Source organism: Melopsittacus undulatus, chromosome 6, assembly GCF_012275295.1.
Source record: "Melopsittacus undulatus isolate bMelUnd1 chromosome 6, bMelUnd1.mat.Z, whole genome shotgun sequence".
NCBI classification, from domain to species: Eukaryota; Metazoa; Chordata; class Aves; order Psittaciformes; family Psittaculidae; genus Melopsittacus; species Melopsittacus undulatus.
In genome coordinates, this window is record NC_047532.1 from 63,917,230 (window position 1) to 63,930,067 (window position 12,838).

The 12,838-nt window shown below is 40.3% G+C and overlaps 1 protein-coding gene across 1 annotated transcript; it reads right to left on the minus strand.

Moving 5' to 3' along the window:
- Positions 1 to 323: 323 nt before the first annotated feature.
- LOC115947428 (RNA-binding protein FUS-like) lies at positions 324 to 12,756 on the minus strand. The gene is made up of 18 exons (XM_034063801.1): positions 12,745 to 12,756; positions 12,220 to 12,258; positions 11,265 to 11,294; positions 10,951 to 10,983; positions 10,265 to 10,294; positions 9,980 to 10,012; positions 9,004 to 9,036; positions 8,317 to 8,346; positions 6,249 to 6,281; positions 5,562 to 5,591; positions 4,651 to 4,692; positions 3,361 to 3,393; positions 2,049 to 2,069; positions 1,610 to 1,648; positions 1,391 to 1,426; positions 1,277 to 1,312; positions 1,131 to 1,160; positions 324 to 821 (listed from the first exon to the last, which is right to left on the minus strand). The coding sequence occupies exons 1-18, from the start codon at positions 12,754 to 12,756 to the stop codon at positions 732 to 734; spliced, it is 630 nt and encodes a 209-aa protein (XP_033919692.1). The 3' UTR covers positions 324 to 731.
- Positions 12,757 to 12,838: the final 82 nt, after the last annotated feature.

Consider the following 12,838-nt stretch of genomic DNA (forward strand, 5'->3'; position numbering starts at 1 on the left):
TAACATCAAATATCTCCTTCTTTAACTACCTTGTTGAAGGGTACTATAAAGCAGTCGTACTATACAGTCACAGGCCCACAGCACTAATTAGAAGCGCTTGGTTACTAACACTGTAATTAATCATAAGAATTTGAATACTACAGAAGAAAAAGAGTACTTACCTGAACATTGGCACTATAGGTGGTATCACTCTGGAAAAGAATAAATTATTTCCTTCTTTAAGAGTTATTTAAATACAGTAAGCATATAGAAACCCTATTCTTTCTGCTACTGCTTACAGACATAAAAAAGAAATAATACTCTGTTGCTCATATTCCCCAGAGCCTTGCTTAAATCAGTCTGAAATCCCACCATTCCAGTCTGAAAAAGATTTTAATAGCAACTTTGGATTAGTAGGAATGTAACATGAAGAACAGTGGAATATCAGCCACTGTAACTCTTTTTTTTCTTCCTTGTATGCAGCTAAAGTTTATCTATGGGACATTACTGTAAAATTTATCCTAGGTTTTAAGTGAAATTTTTCGTTACTGCAAAGGCACCAAAGTTTTTTATCCATATTTCAGTTCACCAAGCTAAATGCATTTAAAACCACAAAATGCATCTGCCAACACTTACATGACAATTTTCAGCAAGAAAACATGCAGTTGCTGAAACATGCTATTAGTGTGGGAAATCAACATTCTTTCTGGATCATTCTGCTCATAAGGTTGCATCTGGCAGTGCAATATTTCCTATCTACATGAAAAATACTCTGATGAAAATATACTAGAAAGAATACTCACATCATCACAAGCATTATCGTCTGAGTAACCTTGGGAATCCTAGAAGGACATTAAATACCAGTGATTTCCTCACAAAATAAACTTTGTACTCCACAAGACAGAATTGAGGCTCGTGCACAGAAAAAGCTGAATTAAATTAAGTCCTTTATAAGGAAAATAAGGAGCCAAATACAACAGTTGCTTACAGGGAATGTTGAATTCTTTACTAAATTAAAGACCAAAACCAACCCAAAACAAAAAGAGCATAGAAACTGTTATGTTTTAGTACATCTTTGAGAAATGTAATGCCGGGACTACAATGATTAGCACAAAATAATACGTATCTAGAAGATGGAAAGAACTAGTTACCTGATTATTGTAATAGGTGTCTGATCCACCCTTTAAAACAAACAAACCAAAATCAGAAAAAATTAGAATATGGGAAACCTTATTTTGAGCAGAGGGTAAAGTTTGTACGAAGTGATGAACAAGTAGGGAAATAGAGCATTACTTACTTGGCCACCTGAATAGCCTTGCGAGTAGGATTCACCCTGTAAAAACATTATTTTGAGCAGAGGGTAAAGTTTGTACGAAGTGATGAACAAGTAGGGAAATAGAGCATTACTTACTTGGCCACCTGAATAGCCTTGCGAGTAGGATCCACCCTGTAAAAACAAACAAATATAAATCCTATTTCAGAAGAAACTGTGGTTTTATCTGGGGGCTGTAAAGCTGGAATAAACAATTACATGGGATTCCTTTGATCAAATACAACTTTCTGGATATCTATACAGCTTTATCAGATATGATAAAAGTTCTTACCAGGAATAAAATCAAGGTCTGCCTACCTGGTTGGCACCATAACTTTGGGAGGATGGTGATCCACCCTGCCAACAAAACCAAATGGGATTAATATTACAATGTTGTAAATCAGATATTGATAATCTCTTGTGGAACTTGTGAAGGAAAACCTCAGTGGGAGGAAATAATAATCTAGTACTTACTTGGCTACCATCATAGGTTTGTAAGGAGTATGATCGTGAAAACAAAACAGCAACAGGTAATGCTGGAGACCTGAATATGACCAGCAGCTTTATCTGGTTGCTGAATTCTTTCTATGTAAATGGAATTTCTGGGCTGAAAAACTCTTCCTTTTTAAGAGAGTGAGATGCAGGTTGGAGCTGTGGAACCTCTGCAAGGGTTTATACTCTCATGAGCAAGGAAACTGTATTCTGGATTAGACCTGCTTAAAAAGTTTTTACCAGTGGATAATAGAGAGCTGCCTACCTGACCACCCTGTGATCCATCCTGTAAATGAGACAAAAATAGGCATGCTTTTGACACTTGCTGATTGACTATGGCTTATTTTTAATGAAAGCTATAACACTTTCTGAGAAAGAGTAAGGAGCAGAGGCAGGTATGTGATACAGATATGATGTCTAACGTAGTGAGCATAGATCACCAATAGTGCAAAGGTAAATGCTACATAATACCTATGCCAAGGAACTACAAACTTTTAGCTTTAAGTAATGCCTAGAACACAGATGAGTTTCATTCTGAACAGTCTCTAGAGAATGTATTTTTTTTCTTCTGTGGAAAACAATTTCTACAACTGGAATGAAAACTCCCCTGGTAACATTATTACACAGAAAGCTGTGAGATGTGAGATACAGTGGCCTTGAGGAAAAGGTTTAAAATACAGCACTTGGTATGTTTCAACATGCCTTCTTTAGAAGGGGGATGTAAATTCTCGAAGTGAAATCAAAAGAGACATTTGTAGAAGCATTAGTATCAAAAGTGCATAAGAACAGTGAGATCCTGAGCTACTGAAGAGTGGGATATTTGCCAGTCACTAAAATGGGGCTCAGATGTCATCCAGAAGAGGCAAAGGAAAATGAAATTAAAAGTATTGTCTGTCAGTGTTCTCACAGTTTTTAGCACAAAATTTAAGTGTTGCCTTTAGTCTTGGAAAGAAATAGCTCTTCTTTATTAAAAAAAATAGCCATTATAAAATAACATACTCATGTACCTACATCATATATTCTTCTTTCACGTTATGTACAGTGTATTGTGAATACTATATATTCTATACCACATAATATATTATAACAATATCTATGTTGTTTGTATATTTGTTGATATATTTAGATTGCTAATACAAGGAATTGATCTCATTTTTCTATTTCTGGTGAAAAATCAGTAAGAATCAAGAGAAGTGTGAATAAAAAAAAAAGAGATCATCTATTGCTGTTTTCTTCATAATTTTTAACATTTACAGAGATTGTTTCTTTAAACATAGCAGACATCTTTTAGGATAGTGTTTTTTAGAGATCCAGCACCAAAAGTTCCAGCTTTCCAGAATCTGGCCTTAGTATCCTATAGAGCTAAACATTTCACAGATGTAAAGCTATGAAAAAGGGGAGAACTGCCCTCAAACCCATGTGATATTCCTGTTTATAGGAAGATAGTAAATGCTAATCTCATAATTGGTAAGATTACATGGATTTACAGTCTATGAATCAGAAGCTGGTTCTAATTGACTTAGTGGCAAAACTAATTTTGAATGTGTCTTAAAAATCAGAAAAGGAAAAGCATTTACCTGGTGGCAGGGATTGCTGTCATAGGAGACCCCCTGTTAAAAAATAAACAAACCAAAAGGTAAATGTCCCAAATGTCATTTTCATGCAGAGTAGTCAGATTTCTTCAAACTTCTATGTGAGAATTAATGGAATGGAACTCTACATAAAACTTTACATAGGGCGAGTTTAATTGCATTTAACACTGTGGCTTTACCCTCTATCACCCCCATACTCACATAGTCACAAGCACAGAGATACATGCACACAGATGATCAAAGGAGGACTACTGTGTACCATATGGAAAGCGAAGTAGGCTGGCAGCTGAATGATACAGACTCTCTGTATCATCCTAGCTCCTCTTGATTGCTAAAGGTAAACTGTTTTGTTGGGCTGGTTCAGACAATCCATTTAGGAATCAACAGTTACAGCTGTGTGACCATCTACTTCAAAATCACACTAGATTCACCCATCATAGATCTTTTCTAACCCCAGCAGCTGGGTTGGAAAAAAACTTTAAAATTACCAACTCCAACCATTCCCCCAGCATTGTAGACACTGTCTTTACACTGTGTGGGCATACAGAAGTTGAAATGGAACCAGGATGAAAACTACTAATCCAGTTCTTGATCTGTATGAGCCACTCTCTAATCACAGAATCACAGAATCCCAAGGGTTGGAAAGGACCTCAAAAGATCATCTAGTCCAACCCCACTGCAAGAGCAGGGTAACCTAGAGTACATCACACAGGAACTTGTCCAGGCGGGACTTGAATATCTCCAACGTAGGAGACTCCACAACCTCCCTGGGCAACCTGTTCCAGTGCTCTGTCACTCTTACAGTAAAGAAGTTCTTCCTGATGTTAATGTGGAACCTCCTATGTTCCAGTTTACACCCATTGTCCCTTGTCCTACCACTGGATATCACTGAAAAAAGCCCAGCTCCATCATCCTGACACCCACCCTTTACATATTTGTAAGCACTGATGAGGTCAATCCTATCACTTTCTGTAGAAACTAAATGGGCAAACATCCAAAAATCATGCCCAAGCAAAGTTTCTGCCTGATTACTGAGAAGACACACAAATCTTTACTTGGCCGTCTTTTATGTGTAACACAGTGAGAAGCCACTTCATTTTGGTTACAATGACCAACAATATCAATGCTTCTTGATCTCTGTGTTAGAAGATTCCATGTGAGAATGAAACTAAAAGATTTCAACGAATAAAAATTAGCTAACTTAATGGAAAATGTGTTACTACTACAAAAAAAGCTGGGTCTAGTTTTCTGACAGTGTGGAGAAAGAGGACTTACTTGTCCACAACCATTGCTGCCACCTGCATAACCAGATCCACCCTATTGGAGAAAAGAAAAAGAAAATAAGAGGAAAAACCAAGCAGCTCAATAATCCAAATATTCCTTTTTTTCATATCTAAAACAAGAAAATATTGCAAAGCGCTTCAGCTGCCTGACCACTTTTTAAGAAAACCAGGGACATCCTAGTGAGTGTTTTATTATTGAAGTACTTCCCTAAGTGGGAAAGATGTGTATCAATAACCCTAGAGTTACAAGACCGATAAGAATAAAGTTCACAGCTTCTAATGAGACCTTACTATACTGTTTCAAGAAAAAAAACCCATAAAATTCTCAATATTTATAAAGGAACATCAGGTGTATTTTACACTGACTGGCATGTTTACCAGGTCATAGGAAATGCTATCTTGAGGCTGTTATCCCTGTAACAAAAGCAAGAATTCATATGTAAACAAAGCTGGTTGCCCTATAAGGCAATCTTCTAGAATAGAAATTTAGGTATTTTCTAGAATAGAAAATGTTCTATAAAATTTGGAATTCTGAGAGCTTGCTGACTACTTTTGCAGGGCTATGGCATTCCACTTCCTACAGTGCTGTGCTCTGACTGGTGAAGGGCAGAAACCTACCAGGTTGTAGGAAGCACTTTGAGGCCGGGAGCCTTGTAAGAAAGACGAGAACTCAGCTGTAAGCAAAGCTGTAGTCTCAGCAGAGCTGCAACAGAACAGCCCATTTCCAATAACAGTTCCTCTGTGCTCAGTTGTTTTTCCTTCATGTTAACTCAGTGACACAAACCAAAACCAAGGACCACTCACAAACACCAAGATGGAAAAAAACCCCAGCCAAACCCCAAAGTCCATTTCAAGGCAGGATCCTTGAGAAAAGCTCATTGCATTTCAGGAAAGAAATCTCACCTGGCCAGAGTATTGGCTGCTTTGAGGAGTCTGTAAAATAGAGAAGGCAATTAACACCTTGACAAGGAGGCTCTATACGTAGCATACTATTCATGAAAGTATAACTGCACAAGGGTTCCCCCCGCCCTGAAAGGCTCATCCTGAGCCAAAGCAGACAGAGCAGGCTTCTGGCATCTGTGCAGTAAATAGGTTGCCCTATTCTCAGTGAAAGTATTGAATCAATTTCAGATGCAACTGCCAAAAGAAACATCAAAAACCTGCCAGTGCTGCAGGTCACACAGAGGGGTCAGTGAAGAACTTCCTATGGAATAGCCACTTTGCTTTCCTGGCCTTCAGAACTGCTACTGCCCCAGGAACTTGGCCCACACGAGGACAAGGACATGTGCTTACTCCCCTTTTGTAAGGGACCCAGCCTGTGTTAGGAAGAGCAAGCAACTACATCCTAAAGCTGTGCAGAGCAGTATGAAGAACTCAGACTTCCTCCTGGCCCTCACAGTGATGCTGAGTGCAATGATTTCATGTGCTGGGATTTCAGATAAGAAAGTATTTTGAGTGTGAAAATACAGATATTCAGGGAAAACATCCTTAAAAGCCACAGTTGTGAGAGCTTGCCGAGTGCTTTTGCAGTGCTATGGCACTCCACTTCCTACAGTGCTGTGCTCTGACTGGTGAAGGGCAGATACTTACCAGGGTGTAGGAAACACTTTGAGGCCGGGAGCCCTGTAAGAAAGACGAGAACTCAGCTGTAAGCAAAGCTGTAGTCTCAGCAGAGCTGCGACAGAACAGCCCATTTCCACTAACAACTCCTCTGTGCTTGGTTCTTTTCTCCCTCAAGGTAACTCAGTGGCACAGACCAAAACCAAGGACCACTCACAAACATCAAGAAGAAAAAATCTCAGCCAAACCCCAAAGCCCATTTGTAAGTAGGGGCTTAGAGAAAATCTCATTGCATTTCAGGAAAGAAATCTCACCTGGCCAGAGTACTGGCTGCTTTGGGGATCCTAGGAAAAGAGAACTGTTATTCAAAGTTGGACTTGTGAATGATTGACACAGTGTTTTCACAGTGCCATGGTTCTCCACTTGCTACAGTGCTGTATTTTGACTGGTAGTGACAGATGCTTACCTGGCTGTATGAAACACTTTGAGGCCGGGAGCCCTGTAAGAAAGGAATTAGTGATTCATAATTATTGTATTGATGAAGCAGATGCCTCTCTCAATCTAAACCACCCAGAATACAACAGAGAATGTACAGTCTTTTCTGTTTTACTGGATTTATTTTAATTTTTCAATTCTGGATGAATATCTGATGACAGTGTTTATCAAATGACAATCACAGAGCATTTTTATGTTCATCTCAGGTGGGACTCTACTATTATAATGGTTTCCCAGCACATTCAAGGGACATAATATTTTTCTATTGTGTTTCTTTTGCCTGTTGTTCTCAGACATTGGGCTTAGATAGCTAATGGTAAGCGAATCTTAGAGTAACAGATTAGTGTGGGTTGAAAGGGACCTTAAAGCTCATACAGCTCCAACTCCCTGCCATGCGCAGGGACACCTTCCACTAGAGCAGATTGCTCCAGGCCCCATCCAACCTGGCCTTGTATGGGGCATCCACAACTTTTGATTTCCTGTACTTGTATTATTGGGCCACATCTGCACAATTCTCTTCCTCTGAAGGAAAATAAAGGTGAAAAAAAATTTGCAAAACTATTAAGAAAGAATCTGACAAAAAGATTAAGATTCATAAAATGGAGACAATGCAATTAAAAGTAGCAGGTCAAATGAATCAGTCAAGGATGCCAGTACTGTGGGTAACTATATGCTGCTGAAGCAATCTGCCTTCAACAGAATGTCAAATAAATGCAGATGCTTCATGTACGTTCAGACCTGTGCAACAGCTTTCTGGGAGGGTTATGAAGTCAGGGATTACCAAAAAAAGAATTGGAATTATCTTGAGTATTTCTGCCATCTGACATAAAGATCCTGACGAAATTCAGAGCTATCTTAGGGCTGCTTTAATTCACATGGAAACTGTAAAGGGAGGTGAGCATTCATCATCTGCAGATTTTAAGACCAAATCTTCCTGCATCTAAGGACCTAAGCCAATATTCTTTAGCTCCTCAACACTGTTTATTTGTACTGGGACCAAAGGAGGCAGCAACAAACTTACTGTAAATTCGCCTTGTAACATGTAAATCAACTAGAAAAGTGGCAAATAGACTATACCATAAAGTCTGAAGTTCCATACACATATAAAATATCAGACAGCAGCAGTAACTCATGCTTCTGACAGATATCCATTACAAAGACAACTGTCACTTTAACAAATAAAGATTTGAAATGGATTCAGATTTGGTCTTTCTGAAGAGATTAGTAAAATCTGGGAAAAAAAGGATTACTTATTTGCTACCCTCTGCAGTGTCATGGCACTGCACTTCCTCATGTGCTGTGTTCTGCCAGATACATACCAGGTTGTAGGAAACACTTTGAGGCCGGGAGCCCTGTAAGAAAGACGAGAACTCAGCTGTAAGCAAGGCTGTAGTCTCAGCAGAGCTGCAACAGAACAGCCCATTTCCAATAACAGTTCCTCTGCGCTCAGTTCTTTTTCCTTCATGTTAACTCAGTGACACAAACCAAAACCAAGGACCACTCACAAACATCAAGAAGGAAAAAGAAACAGCCAAACCCCAAAGTCCATTTCAAGGCAGGACCCTTGAGAAAAGCTCATTGCATTTCAGGAAAGAAATCTCACCTGGCCAGAGTATTGGCTGCTTTGAGGAGTCTGTAAAATAGAGAAGGCAATTAACACCTTGACAAGGAGGCTCTATAAGTAGCATACTATTCATGAAAGTATAACTGCACAAGGGTTCCCCCCGCCCTGAAAGGCTCATCCTGAGCCAAAGCAGACAGAGCAGGCTTCTGGCATCTGTGCAGTAAATAGGTTGCCCTATTCTCAGTGAAAGTATTGAATCAAATTCAGATGCAACTGCCAAAAGAAACATCAAAAACCTGCCAGTGCTGCAGGTCACACAGAGGGGTCAGTGAAGAACTTCCTATGGAATAGCCACTTTGCTTTCCTGGCCTTCAGAACTGCTACTGCCCCAGGAACTTGGCCCACACGAGGACAAGGACATGTGCTTACTCCCCTTTTGTAAGGGATCCAGCCTGTGTTAGGAAGAGCAAGCAACTACATCCTAAAGCTGCGCAGAGCAGTATGAAGAGCTCAGACTTCCTCCTGGCCCTCACAGTGATGCTGAGTGCAATGATTTCATGTGCTGGGATTTCAGATAAGAAAGTATTTTGAGTGTGAAAATACAGATATTCAGGGAAAACATCCTTAAAAGCCACAATTGTGAGATCTTGCTGAGTGCTTTTGCAGTGCTATGGCACACCACTTCCTACAGTGCTGTGCTCTGACTGGTGAAGGGCAGATACTTACCAGGGTGTAGGAAACACTTTGAGGCCGGGAGCCCTGTAAGAAAGACAAGAAGTAAGCTGTAAGCAAAGCTGTAGACTCAGCAGAGCTGCAACAAAACAGCCCATTTCCAATAACAGTTCCTCTGCGCTCAGTTCTTTTTCCTTCATGTTAACTCAGTGACACAAACCAAAACCAAGGACCACTCACAAACATCAAGAAGGAAAAAGAAACAGCCAAAACCTAAAGTCCATTTCAAGGCAGGATCCTTGAGAAAAGCTCATTGCATTTCAGGAAAGAAATCTCACCTGGCCAGAGTATTGGCTGCTTTGAGGAGTCTGTAAAATAGAGAAGGCAATTAACACCTTGACAAGGAGGCTCTATAAGTAGCATACTATTCATGAAAGTATAACTGCACAAGGGTTCCCCCCGCCCTGAAAGGCTCATCCTGAGCCAAAGCAGACAGAGCAGGCTTCTGGCATCTGTGCAGTAAATAGGTTGCCCTATTCTCAGTGAAAGTATTGAATCAATTTCAGATGCAACTGCCAAAAGAAACATCAAAAACCTGCCAGTGCTGCAGGTCACACAGAGGGGTCAGTGAAGAACTTCCTATGGAATAGCCACTTTGCTTTCCTGGCCTTCAGAACTGCTACTGCCCCAGGAACTTGGCCCACACGAGGACAAGGACATGTGCTTACTCCCCTTTTGTAAGGGATCCAGCCTGTGTTAGGAAGAGCAAGCAACTACATCCTAAAGCTGTGCAGAGCAGTATGAAGAGCTCAGACTTCCTCCTGGCCCTCACAGTGATGCTGAGTGCAATGATTTCATGTGCTGAGATTCCAGATAAGAAAGTAGCACATGGATAAAGTTTGAGTGTGAGAGTTCATATAAAACATCCTTCCAACTTAGCATTGTGTGAGCTTGCTGAGTGCTTTTGCAGTGCTATGGCACTCCACATCCTCCAAAGCTGTGTTCTGACTGGTCACTGGCAAATGCTTACCAGGCTGTAGGAAACACTTTGAGGCCGGGAGCCCTGTAAGAAAGACGAGAACTCAGCTGTAAGCAAAGCTGTAGTCTCAGCAGAGCTGCAACAAAACAGCCCATTTCCAATAACAGTTCCTCTGCACTCAGTTCTTTTTCCTTCATGTTAACTCAGTGACACAAACCAAAACCAAGGACCACTCACAAACATCAAGAAGGAAAAAAACCCCAGCCAAACCCCAAAGTCCATTGCAAGGCAGGACCCTTGAGAAAAGCTCATTGCATTTCAGGAAAGAAATCTCACCTGGCCAGAGTATTGGCTGCTTTGAGGAGTCTGTAAAATAGAGAAGGCAATTAACACCTTGACAAGGAGGCTCTATAAGTAGCATACTATTCATGAAAGTATAACTGCACAAGGGTTCCCCCCCCCTGAAAGGCTCATCCTGAGCCAAAGCAGACAGAGCAGGCTGCTGGCATCTGTGCAGTAAATAGGTTGCCCTATTCTCAGTGAAAGTATTGAATCAATTTCAGATGCAACTGCCAAAAGAAACATCAAAAACCTGCCAGTGCTGCAGGTCACACAGAGGGGTCAGTGAAGAACTTCCTATGGAATAGCCACTTTGCTTTCCTGGCCTTCAGAACTGCTACTGCCCCAGGAACTTGGCCCACACGAGGACAAGGACATGTGCTTACTCCCCTTTTGTAAGGGATCCAGCCTGTGTTAGGAAGAGCAAGCAACTACATCCTAAAGCTGTGCAGAGCAGTATGAAGAGCCCAGACTTCCACCTGGCCCTCACAGTGATGCTGTGTGCAATGATTTCATGTGCTGGGATTTCAGATAAGAAAGTATTTTGAGTGTGAGAGTTCATATGTTCATATAAAACATCCTTAAAAGCCACAATTGTGAGAGCTTGCTGAGTGCTTTTGCAGTGCTACGGCACTCCACATCCTCCAAAGCTGTGTTCTGACTGGTCACTGGCAAATGCTTACCAGGCTGTAGGAAACACTTTGAGGCCGGGAGCCCTGTAAGAAAGACAAGAAGTAAGCTGTAAGCAAAGCTGTAGTCTCAGCAGAGCTACAACAGAGCAGCCTATTTCCACTAACAGCTCCTCTGTGTATACAGTATGTATTTGCATATATACAATGTGCTTAGTTCTTTCTTCATATTAACTCAGTGACACAAACCAAAACCAAGGACCATTCAGAAACATCAAAGAAAAAAAAAACCCAGCCAAACCCCAAAGCCCATTTGCAAGGCAGGACCCTTGAGAAAAGCTCATTGCATTTCAGGAAAGAAATCTCACCTGGCCAGAGTATTGGCTGCTTTGGGGAGTCTGTAAAATAGAGAAGGCAATTAACACCTTGACAAGGAGGCTCTATAAGTAGCATACTATTCATGAAAGTATAACTGCACAAGGGTTCCCCCCCCCTGAAAGGCTCATCCTGAGCCAAAGCAGACAGAGCAGGCTGCTGGCATCTGTGCAGCAAATAGGTTGCCCTATTCTAAGTGAAATTCTTGAACCTATTGAGATGTTTTGCATGTTGATTGTTCATGGTGTTGAGTACTTGTCTCCCTGAGTTTTGATCCCTAGAAGTCATAACTACCCTTCTGAAACATCTTCCTAGCTGCATATAATGGTACAGAGAATACTGACAAACATTTGTCTTTTTTCTTTTTTGTCTGCCTCCAAACAGAAGGAATTCTGAATATCCTTCATACCTGAGCTCATATTATGAATGTGCTCCTCTGCAACAATTTCTGTTATCATTATGGTAGTATTTGTTAAATCACACACTTGGTTTCCACATAAGTAGCTTTATCTGCATGGTTTTTAGTAAGGCTGAAAGACATTGCATGTAGGTTTGACTTTATGATTCTCTGTTGTTCACAGTATGGATAAGCAACTATGTGAGGTCTAATATATTAGAGGATCTGAATCCTCTAGTATAAGATTTATGGTGTGATACTGAGCCTAGAATCACTTACTCTCAGTGCCATGACTTTTATGTCCCTTTTAGAGGACACACTGAGTGGAATGCAGATATTCCACTTGAAGTGACCACAAATGGAAATACATTCATGAGCATTTCAATCAAAAATAGTTGAATAACAATACCGGGTGACAATTGTATGAACAAAACCACAGAGAAATAGAAGTACCTGCACCCTCTGAAATAAATTTGAACATGTAGGAAATAAGTGATTTCCAAGTTGGGTGGCCCTGTTTTAGTGAAGTCTACAGAAATAAATTCACTTACCAGAACATAAGTACTGCTGCTTTGTGGTTTTGGTGCACTCTACATAGGGACCAAAAAATGGTTATTTACTTTTAAAAGAAATTACTTCTGTAATAAGACTTTTTAAGAAGCAACTCTATCCTTATATCTACTAGATGGTAGAATGTAATGTTATACATTTTGCAAACAATGATGTTCAATAAACAAAATTCAGTAACTTGCTACTGATCCTTCAATGGAAGTGAGAACTCGTTACAGTTTGAAGGACTACCATATGAAGGAAGGAAAGCCTAAACTGTGAAGAATGGTATTTAGGTTAAGATTGCAAAGGACCCAGAAAAAATACTCCTGAGTGATAGCCATAATATTAAACTAGTTGTTTCCATTTTAAAAATAGACTGTGAACATGGAACTGTTCAGGTCAGGATTTATGCATATTTGATTTAATAGTGAATAACATTCAAACTTAAGTTCTAGAATTCCATGCTGAGTAGACTGAGATGATTGAATTTCACAGATTTTGAGAGCACTATGGAATGAGCATACAGAGGTTTTCATATTTCTTGGCTGTGGAAAACATGCAATGGTCTTTAATCAGCAGCCAAGTAAGACACCACTTTGCTGTAACCACAGACCCCCC